The sequence below is a fragment of the Pleuronectes platessa genome, chromosome 1, assembly GCF_947347685.1.
Source record: "Pleuronectes platessa chromosome 1, fPlePla1.1, whole genome shotgun sequence".
In the NCBI taxonomy this organism is placed as follows: domain Eukaryota; kingdom Metazoa; phylum Chordata; class Actinopteri; order Pleuronectiformes; family Pleuronectidae; genus Pleuronectes; species Pleuronectes platessa.
The window spans coordinates 3,685,019-3,712,588 of record NC_070626.1 but is presented as its reverse complement, the minus strand read 5'-3'; the positions used below and the strand labels follow the sequence as shown (position 1 = coordinate 3,712,588).

Genomic DNA, 27,570 nt, shown 5'->3' with positions numbered 1-27,570 from the left:
AAAACTTTTAATTTAGTCGATATACGCTTATGATATCTGGGTGGTGACTGACACAATAAGACTGAAGATACAAGTGGCTGAAAAGAGCATGGACATCCAAACAGAGCTTGGAACAAAGCTGCTGGGTCACGTGTAATATGGAGGAGAACTTGCTTGAATTTTTCTGATCTGGGAACACTTCAGGTTGCCCCTGGAGGATCTGGAAAACATTGCTGGGGAGAGGGAGGTCATTAATACCCTGGATAACCCGAAGAAATGGGGTGGATGCAGATATCTTGGCTGTAAAACGCCCCATGTGAATGTTGTTCAACTTTTTCAATAGTCACAATGTTAAGATCTATTAGGAGCTTTGTTTGTTAATTTATTTATTTGGGGATTTAGGGCTAGCATTAGGTGTAGAGCAGAGTTATAAGGAAAGACTGACACTTCACACAGGTGCCTGGGGACAACTGCCTTTTAGTGGACAACTTGACATACCTGGCGGCGACACACATACCTCAGATGGCGACTGCAGAGGGCAGGTGCCCATCCAACAAACCTCCGACCAAGACGAGACCTCTCCTAACCCAGAGCACGGACTATATCGACGTCACTTATTCACTATGCACGGAGACACTTCCCCATCACTTTTGAACTAAAACGTTCTGGTAGCATCTGAGCTGGCCGATCTCGGACCTTGGCCTGGCCACAATACCTGCACAACAGTTAATAGAAATTCTAGACCATTTTTCAAACAGATCTGTTCCAACTAAAGCAGTATTTTATAAAGTCTGATGTGAACATCTCTCCTGACCTCATTCCATTGTGTCACTGTCGGGTCAAGTTCTGGACTCCAATTGGATTTCTTAGTTTGAAGTCCTTCTATACTAGATTATTATGATTTTAGAGGTCATTGGCCTGCTGCTTCACCAATGTCGTTTAGCCACAGAGAGTTGCTCTGATATTATCCTGCAACAGACAATGATATACTTGGGAATTCATTTTTCCCCTTGACATCTGCAATTTGTTCATGCTCAGAATCTTGATGCTCCCTCTGATTCTTTCATATCGGTAAAGTGCCCTGTTTGTACCATATGGAGCTGCAGGTTCCTCCTAAACAATCCAACATTAGTTTCATTAATCCAGAGACCTCTCCCCAGCACTCTTGTGGAGCATCAAGCTGCTCTGTCATGGTTTTGTGTTTTTCCGCCTCTTTATTAAGAGTGTTTTCTGTTTAATTATTATTAACTTGTGTTTCATGTTTATTCTTGGGCTTATTTTTCACAACCTGTGTTCTGTTTCCTGTTTTATTTTGTAGTTTCTGTTCCTAGTGTGTTTTCTTGCTTCACTTCCTGTCTGTGATTGTCTGCACCAGTCCTCATGTGTTCCACCTGTGTCCAATTGCCCCTGCCTTCCCTGTGTGTGTATAAGTCATTGTGCTCCCCTTTGTCCTTGTTGGATCATCGTTGTTATGTCCTGTCCTGTTTGTCGTGATTCCCTGTGCCTTTTCTATGCCTGGTCTCCTGAGCTCCCGTCCTCTGCATAGACTGTGTAAGCCTCCAGTGTTTTCCCCTTTGTTTTTTTCAGTTTTTACTTTTGTGTTTGTTGTTCCTGCGTTTGCAGTTATTTTCCTGTTAAGACATTCACCAATGACACTTTCTGTTAATACTCTGCTTCTGGGTTCAACCGCTTCATAAATCCTGACATGCTCTTTGGCAAACTTCAGTTGCTTATTGTCACTGTCAAACAAAAAAGAGAACACAGAAAATAGAGAGAACCAGGAATGGAACAGATCAGATCACATTTTGCCCTAAAGAGTGATTAGCACCAGTAATGAGGTGAAGCTGAACATTACAAATTGGTGGAGATATAGGGAGTCTAGCAAATAACTCTTTATTTAACCTGTAACATTAACATGTTCACTTAACTAGATTAAAACACACTGCTGCACAAATGGTGATCCTGATACCTGCAATTACAAAAACATTTATTTCTCACGTTTGCTGAAACCGACAGATTTTTCCCAACTACACGTTTCAGCTTGTTCCTTAGGTGTTCAGTCAGAGATTAAGTCTTATAGTAGGTTAATGGAGAATGGACCAGTGTTTTCTTTCTCATCTATTCTTGGCTCTTTTTTACGTGGTATGATTTATGTCATTATCCAGTTGTAGCCGCTATGGATTACGACTGAGACAGAGCTCTTTGACACCTTGCAGTTTGTCACAACAGAAAGTCTAGGTAATCTCATTTCCTTGTACCAGCCACAGATTTTATTGCTCCTTGTGCAAAATGCAGCAAAGCATCCAGATAACATATCTGCACATCCTCCATGTTTTCCATATTCTCCTCCTCACAGTGAGGCTAATCATCATTATTTCTTCAGTGAACACACAGTGTACACTGTACTGTAAAGCGCTTTGAGTTGTCATCAAGACTAGAAAAGTGCTACATAAATACAGACCATTTACTTGTTCTTGTTTCCTTGTGGATAATAGATCTGAGTGGAATGAACACATTTGAAATGCATCATTATGTTCTGTATTTCTAGCAATAAATAGATTATAATATATTCAGTTATATTCATCAGGGAGGACATCTATAACTTCGGGTTTTATTAAGTTGTATGATGTTTGTATAGATCTGTTTTTTACAGTGCCTCACTATTGGAGAGTTGGTGAGGGTTTAATTCCTATATCGATGGTTAATAGACAATTTACAAATAACCATTTATTGGACTACCACCATTTATAACTCATACTGTTATGTACAGTCATTGTAAAGTGTAACCTATCTATGTCTTATAGAACAGCTGGGCTATAGTCTGATATGAACACTGGGCCTTGGTGTGGGTCCACACCAAGGCCTTTGTCATGAAGTGAACATTGGGGGGGACCAAAATCGCACAACTTATTAACACGAGATGAATTTGAATGTATTTTGTTAATTAAAACAAAGTTTAATACTGTATTTTAAGTCTAATGCGTGCTTGATAATATAAACATATTTAGGTGTATTGTATACAACTTTACAGGGTTTCCTGCAGTGCTTTATAGGCCTGGCGGGCCGCCAGGCTTTTCTCCCCCCCCCCCGCCAGGCTAAGCGTCGCTTGTTTATTTATAAAAAAAAAAAAAAAATGTTATGCACCAGAAACATGATACCCAAGACGGCATTGCGCTTTTAATCGCATCTGGTGATACGGTTGAAACCGCGCTAACTAGCTCTGGCTCTGCCTCATCATCGAGCCGACCGAGCCGCGGCTCGATGATGAGGCAGAGCCAGAGCTAGTTAGCGCGGATGTTAGCGCGTCGGATGTTAGCACGTCGGATGTTAGCATGTCGGATATAAGCACGTCGGATGTTAGTGCGATGGGAAACATCGAAGTAGCGGATTTAACCGAAAGTTTAACCCAAAGACCTCAGGAACAGGCTGCAGGGGAAAAGCCTAACTGCCTGACTCCGTATAAAAATAAATGGTCCCTCTGTGGCTGCTCTTGACTACAGTAAGGCTCTGGAGGAGTTCTTTCAGAAGCCGAGACGGATCACTTGCAGTGATCCAACCTGCTCCCTCTGCAAGAAGTAAAAGAGGTCACACAGCATACCTCTTCAGGCCCTGAGTTCCCTGTTCCCCCTTGGCCATGTTTGCACTTTTTTATTTTTTAATATATTTTACTTTTAAATGTGACCAGAAATGGCTTGTTTTTTTAGATTCACTTAGATTTTACTTGAAAACGAATTGATAATATTTATTTTTATTTTATTTATAATTTGTTGTGTTTGTAAACTGTATTATGCAATCTTAATAAGTATTGTTAATAAATGTCTTACAAGAACAATTGTCATAATTTCAAAATTCCTGTCAACTTTTAACATTTTTTTTTTTACAAAAACACGGTCGGCCGCCGGTCGGCTTCTCTAGCGGCCCTACCACCAGGCTTAGCAAGTTTTCTGGGGGAAACCCTGACTTTATATATTATTATTTTTTATATTTTATAAAATAAAATACAATTACATAAGTATATAAAATTATATAAAATATTCATAAATATCTTTAAAATTGCATGTATACATCAGACTTCAGACACAAGACCGCTAACATATTAGGGCCCACAATGTTTAATGTTTTATTGTATTATTTTTCAAACAATGAACAGAGATATATGCATTGCTATAGATCTATGAAGACAATAGACAAGTTATAATAGCAACAGGTTTAGCAAATTGGTTTTGATTGATCCTACACTAACCTCCTCTCCTCTCTCCTCTCTAGTCATCTATCCTCTCTTTTCTACTCTCCTCTCCACTCATCTGTTTTGCTTGTAAACATAACATAAAAGTTTTATTATTATTATTTAGCCAGTTTACAATTCAGTTCACATGTGGCTCTCTCTGAGGTTTCTATGTATTTTTACCCTGTTAAAGGGGTTTTTAGTAGTTTTTCCTTACTCTTGCTGAGGTTTAAGGACAGAGGATGTCACACCATGTTAAAGCCATAATGAGACGAATTGTAATTTGTGAATATGGGCTATACAAATACAATTTGATTGATTGATTGAGTTCATTGTGGGACGTGCTTTTTCCACTTGTATTTCTTTCTAAAGCAGTGTCACTGTCACCCATGCTGCTTTGTTGTCTTCTACTATCTTCTCCTTATACTTACTTATCTTCCACTATCTTCTCTGTGAGCAGCAGTACCTCCTCCACCAATGGGATGAGCGTATTCTGTATCATCGTACTCGTGTGTGAATATGCTGTCAGCTCATTGATCCCAGAGCAGGACATTGCCTGGGAACAAGTTTACCGTAAATGTTCATATAAAGCAGTGTTAATTTTGGCAGCTATTTTTGATTTAGTCTTAGTCTTTAGACGAAAATGCATATTAGTTTTAGTCAAATTTAGTCATTTTTATCCTTCTTAGTTTTAGTCTAGCTGGCAGTACTTAGGTTGTCCCTTAGATATCCCACCTAGCATAGGTCTATAGCAGGGGTCGGCAACCTTTACTATCAAAAGAGCCATTTTGCCCTGCATTTATGAAATTATAGAACGACAAAAAAGAAAATTGTTGACATTTTATTGCTATTTTTACCAGTTCCAACAAAGCAAAACACCAAACGCTTATGAAGAGGAGAAGAAAATACACAGGCAAGTATTGGCCTACTTTGAAATAAATTAAACACAGTCCTATGTAGGGCTATTTGAGTCCTCCCCATATTTGAAATGTATGAAATAAGAAGTACCCTATTTTGAAATAAATAAAAACAACATACATGCAATCGTATATATTTTTGTTGGTGAATGTGAAAAGAAAAAGTGAGAGCAGGTCAGACTGGAGGCGAACACAGAAACTGAAGCTCGGTAGAAACCAACTGCAGCTTCTGCTCTGATCAAGAAGCTGCGGCACTGATCTCTGAGCAGCTGAGACCAGAGAAACTCTGTTTTCACTGTTTCCACTGTTAAAAAGCAGCCAATTCGCAGCCAATTCGTCTCAAAAAGCGGCTGCTTCACGTGAACAAGCTCTGATCTCACTGTCAGTGTTGCCAACTTCTCAGTAAGGAAAGTAGCTATTGGCTGTCCTTAAAGTCGCTAGATGTCGCTAAATGACGTCATCGCCTAATTTGCATAATGTAATGGTCACTATAGGATGTACAGAAAGTGAGAAAAAAACTGCCTAAATATGTTTAGAACTTAAAATAAGCTTTCTTCTACAGAAGCGTATTACATTCACTTCACAAAAAAATTATTCTGTTATTCTGGGATAATTCTCGGAAATCCCGAGACAAATGCCCAAAGAATTAAAAATAAAAGTGAATGCAATACGCTTCCGTAATCTTCTGTTGATTCTTTTTTTTTAATCTTGCCATTGAAATAGAACATCACTTCTCAAAATAACTTCATGACTTTAATGCTGTATCTAGACCTACATACATAAATCGATTTTGTCCTGTATTGTTAAATGTTAGAATATCAAATTTAATCAAAAGGCTGTTATGTGTGCTGCAGGATGATGTGCGTTGCACAATGATGTGGGTGATTATGATATGAGCCGCAGGATGATGTGCGCCCAGGATGATGTGGGTGATGATGATATGCACCGCAGGATGATGTGCGCCGCACGATGATGTGCGGTGATGATGATATGCTCTGCAGGAGATGTGCACCGAAGGATGTGTGCTGCAGGAGATGTGCACTGCAGGAGAGGATGTGCAAATACAGAAGGGACACGTACTTGAATTTCAGGGATTCAGGTTGAGTAAAACTTAAGGAGGACTAATTTGTGTTGGTTTTGAATTCTCTTGCATTTTCATTAACCCCAGTTCTTATATCCCTTTTGTAAATATATTTGTTATTTATGTGCGCAGCAGGATGTGCGCCGCAGGATGTGTGCACATCTGCACTGCAGGAGATTTGCGCCTATGATTTTAAAAAAAAACGTTTGCCGCACGAGGAGATGAACTCCGCAGGATGTGCGTCGGCACAGATGTGCCGCAGGATGTGCGCACATCTGCGCTGCAGGAGATGTGCGCAGCAGGATGAGCGTGCACAGTTTTCTTATTAATTTCAGTTAATTAATTTTTTTTTTGTAAATATATTTTTTATTTATGTGCGCCGCAGGATGTGCAACGATGACTTTTTTAATAAATATTTATTGATGTGCGCCTCAGGATGATGTGGGTGGTGATGAATCAGAATCAGGTTTATTGGCCAAGTAAGTTTGCACAAACAGGGAATTTGACTCGGTAAAGTGGCTCTCAGGTGCTTACGCAGAATACACATCACAAAAACAAACATAACAAAACAAAACAAAGCAAAACAAAACAATACAAACAGTCTGAACAGTGCGACGGTCTAAGAAAAGAAGTGCAGGTGTGCATATTACAATTATCCAGTGATGGTGAAGTAAGTAAACATAATTAAATATAATATAATTTCGGGAGTAACTGTTGGTTATTATAAGGATCCAGAGTTATTGCATAGTGCCACAGTGGGTTGGCTGTTCAGAAGTGAGACGGCGAGGGGGAAGAAACTGTTTTTGTGTCTGGAGGTTTTGGTGAACAGAGATCTGTAGCGCCTCCCAGAGGGGAGGAGATGGAAAAGGTTGTGTCCAGTGTGTGAGGGGTCTGCAGTGATCTTTCCTGCCCGTTTCCTGACTCTGGAGTTGTACAGGTCCTGGATGGTGGGCAGGTTGGCACCAATGATCTTTCCCGCAGACCTGACTGTCCTTTGGAGTCTGTTCTTATCCAGTTTGGTGGCCGATCCAAACCAGACCGTTATTGATGTGCAGAGAACAGACTCGATGCCTGCAGTGTAAAACAGGATCAGCAGCTCCTGAGGCAGGTTGTGCTTCCTAAGCTGGCGCAGGAAGTACAACCTCTGCTGGGCCTTCTTGATGACTGTATTTATGTTGGGTTCCCACTTCAGGTTCCGGGAGATTGTGGATCCCAGAAACCTGAATGATTCCACAGCCATCACAGTACTGTTCAGTATGGTGAGGGGGTGCAGTGCTGGGGGGCTCCTCCTGAAGTCCACTGTCATCTCCATGGTTTTAAGCGTGTTCAGCTCTAGGTTGTTGCGACCGCACCACAGGACCAGCTGTTCAACCTCCCGACTATATGCAGACTCATCATTATCCTGGATGAGGCCGATGACTGATGTGTCGTCTGCAAATTTGAGGATTTTAACAGATGGGTCTCCTGAGGTGCAGTCGTTTGTGTAGAGGGAGAAGAGCAGTGGGGAGAGCACGCATCCCTGAGGTGCACCAGTGCTGACTGACCGGGTGCTGGATGTTATTTCACCCAGCCTCACCTGCTGCTTCCTGTCTATCAGGAAGTTTTTGATCCACTGACGGGTGGAGGCAGGCACAGTGAGCTGGATGAGTTTGGTGAGGAGGACTTCTGGGATGATGGTGTTGAACGCCGAGCTGAAGTCCACGAACAGCATCCTTGCATAGGTCCCTGGGGAGTCGAGGTGTTGCAGGATGAAGTGCAGCCCTGTGTTGACTGCATCATCCACTGACCTGTTTGCCCGGTAGGCAAACTGCATGGGGTCCAGCAGGGGGCCTGTGATGTCCTTCAGATGGGTCAACACCAGTCTTTCAAATTACTTCATGACCACAGACGTCAGGGCGACGGGTCTGTAGTCATTCAGTCCGGTGATGCAGTGTTCCATAGGGACTGGGATGATGGTGGAGCGTTTGAAGCAGGAGGGGACTTCACACAGCTCCAAAGATCTGTTGAAGATCCGTGTGAAGATGGGAGCCAGCTGATCTGCGCAGGCTTTCAGACAGGAGGGTGACACACCGTCTGGGCCTGGTGCCTTCCATGTCTTCTGTCTCTGAAAGAGCTGGCACACATCCTCTTCAAGGACCGTCAGTGCTGGTGGGGGGGAGGGGGGAGGTGATAACAGGGTGTGCAGATGAATGTTTGAAGTCTGAGTTGGAGCGGTTGAGAGGTGTTAATGTGGGGTGATCAAACCTGCAGTAGAACACATTCAGATCCTCAGCCAGTTTAGGGTTCTCCGTGGGGCGGGGGGAGGTTTTCCTGTAGTTGGTGATGTCCTGCAGGCTCTCCACACTGATGCAGGGTCGTTAGCTGAAAACCTGTTTTTCAGCTTCTCAGAGTAGTTCCTCTTTGCCACTCTGATCTCCTTAGTGTGTTTCTGGCCTGATTGAACAGGATCCTGTCCCGACTCTTGAAGGCCTCCTCTTTGGCTTGACGAACCCGCTTGAGCTTTGATATCATTTGCCAGCACCTCGGCACACAAAACACACTGAGGACGTTGCTCAGTCGTGCCAGTGACGGTGAAACACAACTGCAAATAGCTCTCGTCATATTTGCAAAGCTTTGGCTTCTTCGCAACTGGCGCATCGGTTGCCTGACTTTTACGAATCAGAAACTTGTCCATGGTTGTGTTTGTTTGCTGATACAGTGTGTGTGATGTTAATAAAGTTGTAATTGCAACGTCGTAGTCTTGTGAGTGTGTTTGTATGTGTGGCTGGGAGCGACCTGCACACGAATAATGAATAAGTTTGTGTCTCTGAGCGGGGCGGGGGGCGGAGCCCCGGGACCGATGCGCTATCTGGGAGCACACACACACACACACACACACTCGCCCGCTCCTGGTACGTCATGACGGCCTTATACGATGATGTTTTAAAAAATTGTTGTGACTTAGTCAACCACCAACATGTTCGTCTCTTCTTGTCAACGAAAGTTAAAATAGATTTAGTCATAATTTTGACCATTTTTTTAATCTCACAGTAATACGGGACAAAGAGCGTCCCTTTTCAGCTCATTACGGGACGGGTGCTTTTGTTTCTAAATACGGGACGATTCCGTTTTTCAAGGGCGGTTAACCAATTGGCAACCCTAGCCCTGACCCACACAGCTCCAGTGGTTCATCATGGGGGGGGGAACCAGCTGGTCCTCTGCTTTTAATAAAAAGTATTCAAAAAGGTACATCTTCACCCTAACAACGAGGCAGGTCAACTTTTAGCCCAGTGGGCCATTACTCTCAAAGCGCCACAAGCCTTCATTACATCCATAACCGCACCAGTCGCACTGTGTAACATTAATTTATTCAAGCAGCCCTAAAATCTCGCGGTGCTACCATTCAGACATCTTGCATTTTATTAAGTCTGGTCCGGGGGAAAATCTCCATAAACATACATTGTTATGCGTGTGTGCATGTGTGTGTTTTCCACACAGAAACGGGATTTCGCTGTGTTTTTTAATCCTGCTCATTTTTTCACAGTGCGTTAGCGGATGTGAGGCGGTAGGACCGAGCCTCGCGTGCCAATCCCGCGGACTTTAGACGCTCTCACACGGGGGCTCTCCACCAGTATTGTGCGTCATCTCCATCGCGGCCGTTCTGCTATTTTCTTCCTCCGGAGAGGCAACATGGCAACTCCCGCCGCGGTCAACCCGTCCGGTAAGTCGCTGCCCGATCTGTCGGTGCCGAAGAGGCAGAACATTTGACTAGAATCGAGGGGTTAGTAAGGAAGCAGGGTTTTGTTTAGACCGCTGCTGTCGAGGGCTAAAGCGGCGACAGGCCGTCGAAGCCTGGCTCAAGCATCCATCCCCCTTCCCCCACTGAACCGCTGACAACACGGCTGTTCTCCACTACTCTCGGGGCCCGGTGTCCAAACGACCTGCTGGTTTTTTTCTACATGCGCCTGTGCCCCTTTCTGTGATGTGTGTGCCGCTGTTGTTCTGTGCGAAGCTAGGCTAACGCGTTGCTTCCCCCACTCGCTGATACAAAAGGTTATTTAGCATATTGTTGCTTCTCCGCATCGCCCTCCATATGTGACGTGTTACCCCGGACACGTCTGTTGTCCTGCAGGGAAGAAGACCGTCCGAACATCTTCATCGCCTGTTGATTCCTCATTTCATAGAAACCATTCAACACTGGATGACTTCGCCCTGCGTGGCTCACGGGGACAGAGCCGATCGCCAAAGTGCATTGGAAAAAAATCCACTACTGTGATTTGTCTCGTTCCACTGGCTAGAGGTGTTGTCTGGATATAACATAACAAACATCTTACTATTCCGTCAAAGTAATTTTCCAATTCGGCATTCCAGCCACTGTCACTCAAACAACGAGTGTTTAAATCATCCAAACTTTCCGAATCCATGCTCCTGCTGTAGCATGAGTCCTTCACCCCGAGGGGACCAGTTCAATTGTGTGAAGCAGTTATTCTTAGTTTGGACTGAATTTAAATGTTTATCCCTTGGTCCTTCGCGGTTTATGCCGATTTACTTGCATTACTATTTTTTATGAACCTATTCATATGTAGGGCTCTTTTCTGCTGTGTGGGCTCCCTGGTGAACAATGAGTGTAAATTGCCAAATGTTTGAATAGAGTCTGGCCTGGTGTGGCTGCTGGTGGTGATTTGGCTTTATGGTGATGAGATTTATGCACTTTTTTATGTCTCTTGTCTCCAGATTAGACAGCGTAGATACAGTACAACATGTCCATCATATATTTTGTAACCATCGTTCTATCATTAGTTTGATTGATGAGCTTCATAATCACTATATATTCAGAAAATATAGTTAACCATTTAAATACGAACTGCCAAGGCAATACAATATACAAATAACAAATCAGTAATAGTACAAAAAAGTTCCTCGTATGTCACTGTCTGTGAGCATGCCTTAAACCTGTTTTTCCCCCATTATCATCGATAGTATTAGTTAGTGTTTAGCCAACGAGAATAACAACAAAAGGATCAGTCCAAATTGGGAAAGAGTGGCAAAGTAATTGCTCCTGTGCAGAGGAAAGAGTCCCTGAGTTCCCAAGACCTCTGTATGAAAACAGGTCAACCATACTCTACCTCACGCGCTGTGCCGCTTCATTGGCAATGTAAATGAAAAGGGAATATAAATAAAGAATTCGCTGGTTATTAGCACCTTGGCTGCATACAGATTGTTGAGATGAGGTGTTGTTTGAATGAACAATGAAGAGATAGCAGAAGGGACCTCTGAGAAGACGAAACAAAACCCTTCCTTTCTCTCTTGTTTCAAGATAAGGGGGTCTGTCAGTCTTTGCAGATGACAGTCTAATATCTTTTGGAAGCAGCACCAAACCCTTCTAGGCCAAGGACAAACTCTTTGCCTTAATTGTTATCCTGGGCGTGTAATATAACCCTCTCAGATCTTTAGAGGAAGCGTGCAGGGAGAGCTACGTGCAACTCCTCTAACCGGTGATGACACCCAGTTAGAATTAAGTCATGCCTAATGCTGCTGCTGTTGCTGCTGTAGCCAGAGGAGGACAAAGTTAGCTCGCTGATCTGTGATGAGACTTAATGTTTCCCCTGGAACGACAGTACGGTCAGGTGGGTTGACCTCAGACCAGATACCAGTGGGTAGTGGGAATGCTATGTCACTTCAGGATTATCTCCAGCTGGCTGTCACCCAGATCCAATTGGTGTAAGAGCACGTGGAACATGACGAGTGAAATGATTGAATGAGAGTTGCGTGTTTAGAGTGGATAAAGATAATTCCGGTTCATGAACATACAGAGAAAACTGCAGATTGTATAGATAACTAAAAGTGCTAAAAGCCAGCAGAAAATACATGGTTGGATTATTTTTCTTGCTTATTGTTTGTTCAGATACTTCCTGATAAAAATTTTAGAATTATTTTTTTTAATGCTATTATTCAGTCAACAGAAAATCTTGCCTTGAATAATTAATTCCATCCAGAAATACAGAACATAATCTGATTCTTCCTGGGGTTTTGTTGGACTTGTCTCTTTATATCACAGTAAACTGAGAACCCTTTAGACTAAGCCATATAGACGCATGTTATGGGAAATTGTGATGGTCTTTTTCTAGTGTTTTCTACTAAGACTCAAATTTTTTGGTATTTCTGTACCAAATATTTTATTTAATTGACTAATCTGCATCAATACCAAACTAAAATTATAATTTGCTTGGAATGATTTGATATTATTGTACCTGGGCTGAGTAGTCGGCAGCAAAAAAACTAATAAAATACTAAATAGACAGAAAAATAGGAAGGGAGGTTTATATGCTTATGTGTGGATTCCTTTTGGAGTATTAATTGTCCGTTTTGAATGATCGCTGTATGGTAGAGCTGGTGGTGAGGGAACATGATGGTGTAGGGAAGGAGAGAAAGAAAGAAAGAGAATAACCTTGTTTGAGGGAGAGCGGTGATTGAAAAGGAGAAAGTACGCAACATTCACCGTGCTCTGCCAACAGGCGTATTAATGCATTTGACCTCAGGGCTTTTTAGCTCTTGGCTGTTTGAATAATGTATATATGGCAGAGTTAAACCCAGACTTGTGAACGACTACATGTCACATAAAAGAAAACTTGAAAGTGGTTATAGGCAGCTGGAGGAATGTTGGCTCTGGTGCTCCAGGCTTCAACTTTAGCATCATCATTAGGTTTGGGTCCCGAAATACAGTGCCTAGTTCCTACACAGCCGTTACCAACCAGACTGAATCACAACACAGATTCTGATTCTTGAACTATGTACATATACACATACATATAACATGGTTAACAGGCAAAGATATTACCATATACACCCAGTAACATTATATTTAACATAAAGGTCCAGTGTATACGATTTAGTTGAAAGGGATCTATTGACATAATTTTTTTTACAAAATAATCCTAGTGATGTTCTCATGGGTGTGTTTCATCTAAAGTTTTATTTAGCCTAGAATGGGCCCTTTGTATTGTAATACGGGGGGGATGTTAACAGGATGTTTTTTTGGTAGTTATCCTTAAGGCCGGTGCATGCTTCTGCGTTTTCACGGTCCGCAAGCGCAAGAGCCCTTCCGGGCCCCTTACGTGCTTATGTATCTCTTCTTACATGCATCGCCCAATTTTTCTAACTATACGACAAAGCAACGCGAGCCTCACGCAGCCCGCAAGGCTTGTGATTGGTCTGCCTACTACAACCCGTTCGGAGTCTAGTTTCCGGTTTCATGTCCCATAATACTGGCAGAAATCACGGAAGATTTAGAAGAACGAATATGGACCAAATAGAAGAGCACTTGGCAGAAGAGATCCGATAGTATGATCGCTTGTATAACCCGTCACTGACTGGCGGATTTGTCCGCCAGAAAAAGGCTACGAGGAGCCGCAGTGGCTATGTAAATAAACAATCGACGAAGAAGAAAGAAGGCATCTCTAAGGTCGTCTTCGACAAAAAACATAACTCCGCCTAGTGTTCTGGCGGGGAATTGCTTTATAAGACGCGCAGCGCTTGGGGAAGGTTGGGGAAGCATGAACGACAAAGACTCCTGCGACACAGCTGCGTGAAACGCCGCCGAGGCAGTTGCAGAAGCATGCGCCGGCCTTTACTCTTGCTGAGGGTCAATTACCGTGGATGTCTCACGCTGTTAAGCCGCAGCAGTGATCCTGGATCTTCAAATGATAAGCACAAGGAGTCCTGGGAAGAAGTCCAGTCAGTAAAATGTATTAATGTAATTATTGACTCTTTTTGGAATTAAAGTCTTCACTTGAACCAGATTAGTTTTTGTCAACACTCGTATATGCACTGTTGGACATTAACTCCGTCATGGGATTATTTGTTAATTAAGTGTTACCCCCATATCAACTCTCATAGCTGTAAAGATAATTCTTCTTAATGACTCACATTTATGGAAATATAGAGTTCGCTGGAATAAAGAAGCCATGTTTCGTTAAATCTATGTCTCAAGATCGGACCACTCAGACCACTTTCGGAGGTGGTATATAATATATATAATATAATATCCTGGCCATCAAATAAAAGAATGCCTGCTCAGCTGATGGCCTATGAACTAGTACAGCTTCATAATCCATTAAACATATTTTTACTTTTCTGTGAGTGTGGTTGTGGACAGTAATGATTGTGTATTAAGCAAGGAAGTAAGATTTGATACCAATCAAGCGGTCCCAGTAGACGCATTCAGGAAGCAAGTTATTGCAATTTATATATTCAAATTTGGTTGAATGTCCCTACATTTACCTTACTTGTTATTATTTGTTTTCATTTCCATTAATATGTCATTAACTTTTTAACCTTGTTTAGATAATTGCTATGCAGATGAACAGATTTTAATAGAATATCTGACAAGTCCCAATACACCAATAATGTAGATAAGTGAGACTCTCAAATTAGGTAAGGTATTGTTTAAGTTGTTTTATTAGAGTGCACATTTGGTCAGTTCACCCACCAAGCTGAGTGACCACACTTGTGAAGATGGAGATCTCTCTTTATCAGATTATGCTGGTTTACATCCATGAGTTACTCATACCCACTTCATGAATGAATGATGGAAAACTGCTTCTTGGAAGGCCCTGAGCTCCAGTTTGTGTGTTGCTCTGGGAGCAAAGCGGAGGGGGAATGCACACTATCAAATATTAACTATGTTACTTGGTTCACTGGTGCATACCAGAGGGTTTGTTTGGCCAATCCATTGCATCTGACTGAATGAGTGAGTGAGTGAATAGAGCGGGGAGGTAAAGAGGAAAACAGTTTGAGCAAATAGAATGGATTTTTGGATGAACGAGTGGGGAAATAATGCAGTGAAAGAGAAATGGGGAGGTATGAGAGGATGATGGAGTCTACTCTGGCTTGCAGTGTACTTCCTCAAACTCAATGACACATAACACAGGTGCTTTTAATTGGCCAGCCGGCACATTGTTTACCTCTGTCATTACTGTTAAAAGCTTCTTAAAGGGCCTGTGCAAGAAAAAGGATGTGTATGTCCAAAACATCATCAGATAGTGATTGGTATCCAGGCAGAGCTCCAGGCCTCACTATGCACGTCTCTGCAGACAAGTGTCCCAGTCAGTTCTCAATTCTGCTGTGGAATATAGATCTGGAGACTAAAGAAAGACTTTTTGAACCACAATGTTATCCATAATGTTCTGAGGGCCGGATTTTCATCTTTTAACCATTACCATTTAAGGTTATATTTGATGATGTAAGAGCACCAACTACAGCTCATGAGCAAGTCATGGAAAAAAGTTTGCTTGGCCAGGCGCATCGGTGGGTTGAACTTAATTAATCATAGATGTGTTGTGGCAGCAACATGGAATACACCATCAGAGTGATTCCCTTAAAAAGCCAGGTGAGTTTGCACCTTGGTGGACTTATAGTTATCTACGCATTATCGAGTAGTCAGTGTATTGGGATATTTACTCACATATTTAAGATAGCAGGATAATATTAATGTGTTTTTCCTACAAGAAAAAACCCTCAAATTAAGGTTGTGTATCCTTAGAATTTTTTTTGTGGATGCAGGTACCGTAATGAGTTTTAATAATGACAAGTATTTTTCTATTTTGTTTGTTCTTGTACTAACCCTCTGTTGGTTCAATGTATTTGTTGTATCCTGCAGAGATGGGCAGTGAGTTGCCAGTGACGGTAGGGATGCCCGGAGCAGTTGGTGCTGGCCAGGTTAGGATGGGAGGTGCTGTGGCAGGTCGCGGGGGCAAGAGGAGATCAGGAGGGTGAGTATTCTAACTGCTGACCTGCTGTGAAAACCACTACACATGTATTTACTACAACAAAGGTTCAAAACATGAAAACAACACTAGGGGCAACTCTTATCCAGTCCCCAGGGGCTGGATAAGAGTTGTTCCTTGCTTTTTGTCACATTAGCTAGGGACATTTTAAACTGTAGAAGTTATATACAGGTATTCTTACAACCCGTTTACAGTGTTGGAGATGCATTTTATCATCATTTGGGTGGAGGATTATTAATTTTGATATTGAACTTGAGAGAAAACAACCAGTTGTCAGGTCATTATACATCATATCCTTCAGAAAATCCTCAGGGTATTTGCTTCATCATCTTGTGACTAAAACTTCCCTCGGTTGTGTTTGATGTAACAGCAAACCTGCCTGTTGAGGATGTTCCAAAATCACCAGGTTGCAAATTCTAACTCTTGCAAATTAGCTTCTGGGAGCTTTGGTAGACACATCTTTGGTAATGTTAGATAACAGGTCCATGTTAATAATTAACAACCTGGTGTTCTTTTACTCAGTTATCTCACACTGTTTAATGGAGTAACAGTGCTTTTGTCAGATTCGTGTTCTCAGACCTGCTAACCTAAAACACAATACTCTGTGAGTTTTGTTGATTCACATTAAGTTAATATAGAATGTCTTGTTTTAATTTCCCAACATAATAACTTATAAACATGAGTTAGTCTTGTGGTCTTTTGAATTAAAATAATGAGTTGAATGAATGAAAAGCTCAAGTTTAATTTGTTATAAATCTATAAAATGTTCTTGATTGTAGATAAATTAAACCCCCCTCACACTGGCCCCACGTATTCCTCTGACTCTTGTCTCATCTGGTCTTTCCCTCTTGTCGCACTGCACAGACTGTAAACTTAACAAATAAACTTGTAATATAATCTTTATTTTTTCTTTTGCACTCTTCATCTAGTATATGTGCCAAAGTATTACAAATAATTTGGAGTGCTGCTGCAAGCCACCAGTGATGCTTTTGTTAGTTTCCCTGCCTATATGAATATTCTGACAATACCTTTTTCCTTGGTTTCTCAATGCTAGGATAATAATCCCATCCAGGTTTCTTAAACTGGGTTAAGCACTAATGTACATGCAAATGCACAATATCTTATATATCTTTTTATAGAGTTTAAATTATGTGGGTGAAGTTTTGGGTTCTGGAGCTGCGTGTTATATAACTATTATCTAATAAAATGATCTTAAAGTGGAAGTTATCTGTAAATGGCGGTTTTAGATTGAGGCTGTAGAATATGGTGGAGGAGTGCTTTACACTTGCCTTTCTAACATGTGCTGATTTTGGCTTTTACAGTATCGATCATCTATGTGCCTGGGGTCTATTTGTTGCTCTTTTAGTTAATTTGGCATCAGACACAACTTTGTCGCTTCGCAGCAGCAGAACTGATGTTTTCTATTGTCTCAGGTCACTGTGAATACACCTATATGTTATATAAACTGTATGTCTTGCAGAGATTTTAGTCCTGAGGGAACACTGTCGTCGTTCAGTGTAATATAAGTAGTAACTGTGTTTCCTTGTTTCTCAGAATGGACTTTGATGATGAAGATGGAGAGGGACCTAGCAAATTTTCAAGGTGAGAACACAGAAAGCAGATAAAACTGTTCTGGACTGAAATGCTTTTAAACTACTTCACTGAGATAATTCGGTTATCTGCTGGTACAATACAATTTACTACACTCTGATTGTAAATCGCTTACAATTTACACGGTTCTGTTTAAAAAGAGTCCCAAAGTTGTGTTTGAGAACCCAGCAGATGCCCTGTGTTTGTAGCATTGACACCTCATAACGTTTTCTTTCACTCCATCACAAATACAGTGCTCTTTAATGTATTCGTTTTTTTTAAGGAGAGACTCTGTCACTGCATCTCAACTGTCCTCCACATTTAATTTGTCTCAGCTTGTTTTTCCTTTTCTTGGTTGTCAAATTGTGTAAGAATGTAGGGTGTACAGTAAGTACTTTAGTTTCGAGCTGAGGAAAGAGCAGTGGATTTGTTTCTAAGTTGAGTGGTAACAATGGGAGAAGGAGCTGCTCTCTGCTGAACACTTGAGGAACGGCGGTTATTAGCACAGCAAGAATGACCACTGTATATGCACTATGTGCATATGTTATTCCCATAAAAGTGAACATTTGCTGCTGTCTCCCTGCTTCTCTCTATGTAGTAATGTACAGCTGCACACAGACAGAGGGATTCAATCCAATCCACAATATTTTAGGGAGGATTTAGCATTTTGATGGATGTAACATCAGTATCTTGGACATTGAGGTAACTAAGGAGAAGCTAATGTCATTACAGTCACATTTCCACCTCACACAACAGACTGTTAAGTATTTGGGTGTATCCAGTCCAATTTCAGCAACATGATTTGTGGCTTTGTTCGTGATTTGAATTTGAGTAAATACAGTTTGGGGTTTATTTGACTCTTTAACCAAGATATATAACTTATGTAAACTCAACAAATTTCTATAATGCTTATGTCCATTTTCAGTGGGAAAAAGGGTGAAAACTGAGTATCTGTTTAAAACCTAAGTGTGCTCAAATGACACCCCCTACATTGCTGCTTTACTCACTTTACTGTTGTTAAGTTGAGTGAAGACCCTTGTCCTCTGAGATGTTTGCAGACAAGATGGGAAATTAATGTAACTGAGATGAAAAAAGTCCACTTTCCCAGAATGTGAGAGAAGCTTCGTTTTGTATCCTGACCTCCCTCAGAGTAGTACAGAAAATGATATTACTGCATGTGACACACATGTCACGACAGCTTGTTTTTTTTCTTTAGTTTTGCTTATGTTTTTATTATCATATAGAAACTGTCACCTGTCAGGCATTAATATGTTACAACAATTGTAGGTGAAGAGTAAGGATTCTGAAGCAGTTATATGATGCTTTTCATCTGTATGTATTCACAGTGTGTTACATGTTTGCTCTCTCTCTTCTGCAGGTATGATGATGATCAGATTCCTGGTGGGTATAGGGAGAGATATGCCAGGTAGGCCGAAACAACTGGGGCCCAAGAGGATTTTCCATTGGCTTAGGGATCAACAGGCTGTACCACAAACTTCAAACGTCACACCTGCTCTGATCCATACAAAGTGAATTACTGTCATAAAAAAATTATTTATGAATACACTGGAAAGATGTATTTGCTAGTTAGTTTTTACAATCAATATGAAAGTTCTTATCAGACCACTAAAAGAGGATCTGTTTTAAACTTTGCTTAAAAGTGAATTGAAAAAGAATGACCTCATAGAAATGTATTAATCTCTAACCAATCAAATGGCAGTGTTTTACAATGAGGCCACTTTTCATACCAGGAATGTTTGAGTCAGCTAAACTTATCAGCTGAAGCTGTTTTGGTCGTGTGTGTCGTGAGAATTAGGCACAACTTAAGAATCTTCTGTGCTTGCTTCGAAACCTGCAGGTAAACCTGCGGCATCCTGCCTGATGGATGTGCTTACATACACGAGTGTGATTTGGACCCCTCCCCCCGCCTTCATAATAGCAATATTCAACAAGAAACACATTTTTTTGGCTTTTAATTTATCTATTTTTGGGATCCAAATTTGATATCATAAAAAGTGGGAAGGTCAGTTCATGGATTATCAGTGGCTTTTCTTTCAGCATGAGGTAGCTGCAGAGTGTCTTCAGAAATCCAGAGCACAATGTGTCCAAGAGTCTCTTTTTGGCATCATGTGTGTCCCTCCTGCTGTGTGAAAGAAAAGTCCCCTTAGTCAGTGAGAAACTTTACTACTGGCTGACCTGCACTGTTGTTTGCACGTAATCTTTCCCTGAGAGGAAAACTCAAATTCCGAAATGCTGCGAAATAAAAAAAGGGCAGTTGGCAAGCAATTTTATTTAGTTATATATCATACCTTGTTTTTTCCATAACATTGATCCCGACAGTTTTTACTTATTCCAAACAGTGTGCTGTCACTTGTATAGAAAGAGATATAATGTAAAAATTATCCATTTCAGTTCAGACAGATAACATGTTGCAGGTTAGGGACCTTAAGAAAACCTGTATCATGGTCAAAATACTGGAGAGGTTTGTACAGAAATAATATTTAGTTGCATCATAGTTCATTAGTTAAAACAAGGTAGGCTGCTGGTTACCTGTCTGAACCCTCTACAAGTGTATAACTACTCCTCTCTGTTTCAGAGAGAACCACAGTGAGATTGAGCGACGCAGACGCAACAAAATGACTCAGTACATCACAGAGTTGTCGGACATGGTCCCCACCTGCAGCGCCTTAGCCCGGAAACCTGACAAGCTTACCATCCTGCGTATGGCTGTCTCCCACATGAAATCCATGAGGGGCACTGGAAACACATCCACTGATGGGGCCTATAAGCCCTCCTTTCTCACTGAACAGGTACTGTACTCACAAAAAAAGAGAGCTTTATCAGCTTAAAACTTAAAAATACGATGTAAACATGTTCAATGGCTACGTTTTTTTTGGCATTGAACAGAAAAAATTTACATATCCAAATGAACATGTAACAATTAACATATTTCTTTAAATTGGATCTACAGAAAATAACTGAAAGGGCCACATTAACACGCTCCTTCATCCCCTCATAAAGCGTCGACTATGTTAAAATGGGTAAATCTATTCAAAAGCCCTGCTTTATAGGCCGGGTTTGTGGGCAGGCCATAATAAAGAGAGCCGACTTCCTGGTTAAAGAGCTTCCAGTACCCAATACCACCTAATTTGATTATGTCGCCTTCAACCTGTCTCGACCCGCACAGCTCCAGGTTGTCCTGATCTACCTACTCGTCTCCATCTGCTCGATGTCTCCATCTACACTCCTGCTCGGTGACTTAAATATTAATGTCGACTCCACCAGCTGCACAGTGGTCACTGAATTCCTGTCACTACTGGACTGCTTCGACATCACACAACATGTTCAAGGTCCCACCCTTGCCAAAAGTCACACACTGGACTTGATATGCTCTACTTGCACAATTATCTCCCAGCTGCAGTACCTTGACCTGGCAGTCTCTGACCATCACGCCGTCCTTTTCACTGTTCACTATCGACACATCTGGCCTCATGGACGATGGGCTTGTCGCCCTCAGTCTCGACTCTCTTGCCCCCCTCAAAGTCAGAATTATCTCCTACACCTGCCCTGTGCCCTGGTTCACAGCTGAACTTCGCACCATGAAAGCATAGGGCCGTCAACTGGAGCCGCTCCAAAAAATATCTGGCCTCACTGTCCAGCTGGAGACCTAGAGAAACCATACAAGGATGTTCTCTCTCACACAAATACACAGTACTACTCCTCCCTCATTGGCAACCAGCAAACCACCCCAGAAAGCTTTTCACAACCATTAACTGCCAACATCCTGAACAGACTTCAATATGTTCAGAACTCCGCTGCCAGGGTTCTCACCCGCACTAAGCCCTGGTGGCACATCACCCTGAACCTCATTCACCTGGCCCCTGATATATACACTCACCGGCAACTTTATTAAGTAAACCTTGCTAGTACCGGGTTGGATCCCCTTTTGCCTTCAGAACTGCCTTAATTCTTCGTGGCATAGATTCAACAAGACGTGGCGTTTAAACGATACAGAATCAGTAAACATATCTGATGTCATTTGTTTGTGATGGTTTGTGTGTGTGGGGTGAAGACTTTGTGCTGATGAACCTCTCCACTGCCCGTAGGAACTAAAACATCTGATCCTGGAGGCGGCGGACGGATTCCTGTTTGTTGTCGCAGCAGAGACGGGCCGAGTCATCTATGTGTCTGACTCAGTGGTGCCGGTGCTGAACCACCCAGTATCCGAATGGTTTGGCAGCACTCTGTATGAGCAGGTCCACCCCGACGATGTTGACAAGCTGAGGGAACAACTGAGCACCACAGAGAACTCCATGACAGGTAGAGGAAGTACTGCCACTTCACTAACAGTCAGCTTGTGGTTTACAAAATGTCTCATGTCAAAGTGCTCACTTCTTTAAACTCAAAAATACCAAAGCCTCTACTTCAAATTGGACTTTTTTCCTTCGGTCTCTTCTCAATTGCAGTATGAAATCACTTTATTTCTATCCAGCGACATGAAATCTTTACCAGGTTTAGGCAAAAATATAATCTTTTTTTCCCAATCTCCTTATCTTCTATCTTTCATAAAAATCTTGATATATACGGTTACTGTGTAATATGGCACTGACATTTAAAATGTTAGAATGTGTTTTAAAAAGTGCTCACTAGAGGGCAACACAGTCTTGTTAATCCTCTCAGTGTTCCATGGCACTGTGGAGGCTGCACAGTTTCACTGTCGAGCCACTGAGTTTTTATTTGCTTGTCTTTGTTAGGGTTGGCTAAGAGTCATCACATGGCTTCGAGAGCCTCCCCAACTGCATATACACAAACAAACACAACTATAATTCCAGTGTCAAAATTATATAAATAAATAACACAATTGTCACTTATTTCTAGTTGTGTCCTGATCAAGTTTATTTGGCCCTCATGCTGATCCAATGCTGTTTAATTTAGAAATCTGCCAAGACTCATGTAGCATTGATGTAGAATTGTCAGTCTCACACACCTTGTATTTTACAGCTTCTTCATCCATAAACTCAACTTATTCACAGTGTCATGACACGAAACACTAAGATGTCTCACTCCTAAGCCAATTGTTAAGACATATTCCAACTCAAGTGTCAGTCAGTTTGTCCATCTGACCCCAGAGGCCCTCCTCATCTCACTGAACACCCACAAGGCCTATATAAACAGCAAAACACAGTCATCTCCATGTAGTGGTGTGACAGTTAAAGATACACATGTGAGCATGCACCCACACAAAAGTGCTCGATGAAGCCTTTGAAGTGCCAGCAGTTGTCAGGGTTAAGTTTCATTCAGTTGAACCAAAGCAACTGGTTTTGGAGGCTCTTTTCCTTTTACTGCTCTTGACTGTTTGAACCGTTGAGCCATGTTTTTCCAGCCTGCAGATGTGAAGGGACTAAAAAACATTCCTCAGCTAAAGTGGAACAAGTGATTGTCTACCCACAAACCAGTTGTCGCTGTCTGTAATTCACTGAATAAATAAGAAGTGATTTACTGTTTTGGAATCTTCTTGAGGTCATTAATATTGTGGAGATCTGTTTATTCCTATGGCTAGTCACCAGCCATACCAGGGTTGGAGGCATTGCTTACACCTTGTGTGAGTCTGTGTGTGAACTAGTGCTTGTCTTTCTTTCTGCACAGCACAGTTAGGAAAAGGAATCAGTGCTCATGATTAAAAGAAAATTCGAAAAAACTGTCAGATAATATTGTATGGGTCAGTTTCACCTTTTTTTTGCAAATATAATTGCCTACCTTCTCCCAAAGTCATTTAACTCTATAAATAATTGACCTAGGAAATGGCACGTATTACATATTAAATTATATATTTATGCATCCATTAATTCTGTCCATCCTGACCTCATCTTTTCTCTCTCTTGCTCGCCCTGACATGCAGATACACCAACACGACTCAGCTGATGTCTTTTGACACGCCCTAGTTTAAATGTATTTTTACACTTCTCAGTGTCCATATGATGATGAGTTTGTAACCACCGCCACTTCAACACGTAATGACTGAATTTTTTCATATATCTTTAAATTCTCTTTTCATGGCTGTGCGCATTCATTCAGCCCCTTCTAACTCCATTTACTGTCTTTTCTCTCCTTCTCTACCGCTGGTCCTACACAGACACACACACACACCAACACCTGCACCAATATATCCTCAATAGATGGTTGTTGGGCTGACGCTCCTCACCCTAGTGCTCAATGCATCAGTGATTATGGTAATGTGACTGTCGGCTGTTGTCCTCAGTCTTGCCCTCTCAGCACCTATCTGGTGTATTTCCTCTGCAATGAATTCATCACATCTCACAATTACTTATTATGACATGCTCTGTCCCAGACCTTGCAAATATCAGTTAAAAGTCTGATAGTCTGTGGAGCTGTTTGTAAATAATGATTAATGTTACCCAATGCAACAGTCAAATCTGCGGTAAATATGACATTTCAGTCACCCGTGAATATTCCCCCTGACGGTTATAGTGATGCAAGTATTGCTCTCAGGTGAGGTTTGGTTTCAAATCGGAGATTCAAATTTCAGCATGGAGAAGACTCACTTGTTATGGATAACGGCAGCAAGCCAATGAAATCAGTGATGTGAGTACAGTAACAAATTTCATAATTTTCACGTAAATTTTGTTGTTTGGTAAACTGGAGGTCATTTCCTGCAGAGTTGGGAAATGAGCAGCAGTGATTTTGAGTCTCAAAAACCAATGATTGCATTGTTGTATTACTTCAGCCCAGATTTTTTTTGCAAGATTTCAATCTGTTCAGATTGCCAACCAAAAGTGTGATGTCTGCCAGCAGCTGTTGTGCATCAGCTTCCAACAGGATCCTCTGACGTTCTCAGTGAAACTCTTGATTGACTGACATTAATAGTTTTCACCATGACACATAACCTCACCTAGCTGGGCTTCTCTAGCACTTAGAGCTGCCTGACATGTAGTACAATTCATTTTCACAACCTCTTCTCTAGATTTCTGTACTTTACTGCACATCAGGGAAGCTATTCCACTAGGCTCACCTGTCACGGCTGGAGCAACATCACACAGTTTCACCCATAAGTGACTGATGGCATTGATGGCATCTGAGCAGCTCCTTAAACGATATTCTGTTGTTTTTCTGTGAGGGTTTTTGGAGCATGGAGCTCTTCTGACATAGAATAACTGTCATCCCAAAAATAAATAAATGGTTTTGTCATTGCGTTCATCATCCATTTCACAATAAACCAAAAGTACTTGCTTTTCCCTAACTTCCAATGACAACCTCTTGCCAGACACCTAGCACTGACTACTTAGGTTTGAAATTGGTAGTTATTTTACCTCCATACCTGGACTTGTCTGCATATCCACAACCTAAACCAACCAGTGATTATTAGACCTGACAATCACAATAGAAGTTACATTTTAATATAATCAGTAGACCGAATATAAAATACATTTTAAGATAGATAGATAGATAGATTACTTTATTCATCCCCGAGGGGAAATTAAGTCGTCATAGCAGCCGGTACATTTGAATACAATAAAATACAATACAATAGAATAAAATATAAAATATAAAATATTGCGGTAGAAAGAATAAAAACAGAAACCAAAGATAAAATAGGTAGATAAGGTGCAGTGGCAGATGATGGTAATAGTACTGATGATATGATGGTAATGTTATTGTTAGACATTATATAAAAGATAGTACAGTATATATAGTATATAATATATATTTATATATGATAGTAATTATACCAATATAATAGCAGTATATAGTAATAATAGCAGCAACAGTATATATAATAATAATAATAGTAAAATATAATAATAATAACATGTACACATGTATAAATAAAATATGTGTATATAGACTTATATATACAAAGAATATACAAAGAGTATGATATAATATATGATATATAGTACGGGTATCAATATAAGTATTTGGCGATACAATAGATAATATAATATACTGTGAGTGTAAGAATATGTAGACAGAGTGTGCAAAAGACAATATTATTGTATGAAATGATGAATTGAGACAGGTATATTTAGATCAGTTCTGTGATGGTGGCTCTGACAGAGGTAGAGGAGTTGTATAGTCTTATTGCGGTTGGGAGGAACGATTTCCTGTATCGTTCCTTAGAGCAGCGGGGTTGAATGAGTCTGTGGCTGAAGCTGCTCCTTAGCTTGTCCAGTGTTTTGTGGAGGGGGTGAGAGGGATTTTCCATGATTGCCAGCAGTTTTGCCAGCATCCTGTCCTCCATCACCTCCTCCAGGGTGACAAGCTTAGAGCCAACCACAGACTCTGCCTTCCTAATCAGTTTTTTCAGTTTGTTGGTGTCCTTAGCCTTGATGCCCGTACCCCAGGACACCACAGCAAAGAAGATGGTGCTCGCCACAACAGACTTATAAAACATCTGCAGCATCTTGTTGCAGACGTTGAAGGACCTGAGCCTCCTCAGGAAATAAAGCCGGCTCAGGCCCTTCTTGTAGACGGCCTCTGTGTTGGTGGACCAGTCCAGTTTATTGTCTAGTGTGACACCCAGGTACTTGTAAGCAGGGACCACCTCCACAGCCGTCCCACCGATGCAGACAGGAGAGGGCAGGGGCTTGTTCCTCCTGAAGTCCACCACCATCTCCCTCGTCTTCTTCACGTTGAGCTGCATGTGGTTCTCCCCACACCACTTCACAAAGCGGTCAACCAGGTCCCTGTACTCAGCCTCCCCTCCGCCCTCAACACACCCCACAATGGCCGTGTCATCAGAGAACTTCTGCAGATGACACGTCTCTGTGCAGTGCTTAAAGTCAGCAGTGTATGTGGTGAAGAGGAAGGGGGACAGCACAGTTCCCTGGGGGGCCCCGATGTTACTGATCAGACGATCAGACACACAGTTCTGTAATCTCACAAACTGCGGTCTGCCCGTCAGATAGTCATCGACCCAAGCGATGAGGGGAGCACTCACCTGCGTGCCCTCCAGTTTGGCCTTCAGCAGTCTGGGCTGGATGGTGTTGAAGGCGCTGGAGAAGTCGAAAAACATGATCCGGACTGAGGTGTTGGGTCTGTCCAGGGAGGAGTAAGCCTTCTGCAGCAGGTAGATGATTGCATCATCAACCCCAACATGAGGCTGATATGCAAACTGAAGGGGGTCTTGTGATGGGCCCACCAGCGGTCTGAGGTGGGCCAGGACCAGTCTTTCCATGACCTTCATGATGTGAGAGGTCAGTGCCACCGGCCTGTAGTCCTCCAGTGCAGCAGGACGTCCTTTTTTGGGCACTGGGACCAGGCAGGATGTTTTCCAGAGCACTGGCACTCTCTGAAGGTGTAGGCTCAGGTTGAAGAGGTGCTGGAGAACTCCACAGAGCTGGCTGGAACATGCCTTCAGCACACGAGGGCTGATGCGGTCCGGCCCCGCAGCTTTCCTCGGTTTGAGCCTCTCCAGCTCTCTCCTCACCTGGCTGGCTGTGATGTGGAGTCCAGACAGGGGGGTGGGGGATCTCAGTGGTGGGTTTGAGGGTGGTGCAGAGATGTTTGTGTTGCAGGAAGTGGTGGGGGGCTGTGGGGGATGTGAGGATGTCCTGGGGGTGGGAGGTGTGAGAAGGTCTGTGGTAAAGGCCAGCGGGGGGGTGTGGGGAGATGGTGACTGGGGTGGTGGGGGGCAGGGGGTGATGGGGGGAGGTGGGGGGTTGTTGCTCAGAGACGCAGTCGTAGAAGCAGTGGAGGGTCCGCTGGGGGTGGGGGGGTTGGGGTTGAACCTATTGAAGAACGTGTTCAGCTCGTTCGCACGTCGTTCATCCCCAGCTGCTCCCCCATCTCTCCTCTTGAAACCAGTGATCTCCTTCATCCCACTCCAGACGTCCCTGCTGTTGTTGTCCTCCAGTTTGTGCTCCAGTTTTCTTCTGAAGTTGTCCTTGCTCTCCCTGATGCTGCGCTTGAGCTCCCTTTGAACCCGTTTGAGTTCTGCTCTGTCCCGTGATCTAAAGGCCCTCTTCTTCTCGTTGAGAAGGGCCTTCAGGTCGC

The 27,570-nt window shown here is 42.2% G+C and overlaps 1 protein-coding gene across 2 annotated transcripts in view; it reads left to right on the top strand.

Moving 5' to 3' along the window:
* The first annotated feature begins 9,559 nt into the window (after window positions 1-9,559).
* Window positions 9,560-27,570, top strand: part of arnt2 (aryl-hydrocarbon receptor nuclear translocator 2) — a 53,179-nt gene continuing 35,168 nt past the window's right edge. The window contains exons 1-5 of one of the 2 annotated variants that reach the window (XM_053422124.1): window positions 9,560-9,902; window positions 15,840-15,951; window positions 17,521-17,568; window positions 20,165-20,366; window positions 21,663-21,876. In XM_053422124.1, coding sequence (XP_053278099.1) covers window positions 9,872-9,902; window positions 15,840-15,951; window positions 17,521-17,568; window positions 20,165-20,366; window positions 21,663-21,876 — 607 coding nt within the window. In that variant the 5' untranslated portion in view covers window positions 9,560-9,871. Of the gene's footprint in view, window positions 9,903-15,839; window positions 15,952-17,520; window positions 17,569-20,152; window positions 20,367-21,662; window positions 21,877-27,570 lie in introns of both variants that reach the window. The other variant, XM_053422118.1, reaches the window with a different exon arrangement.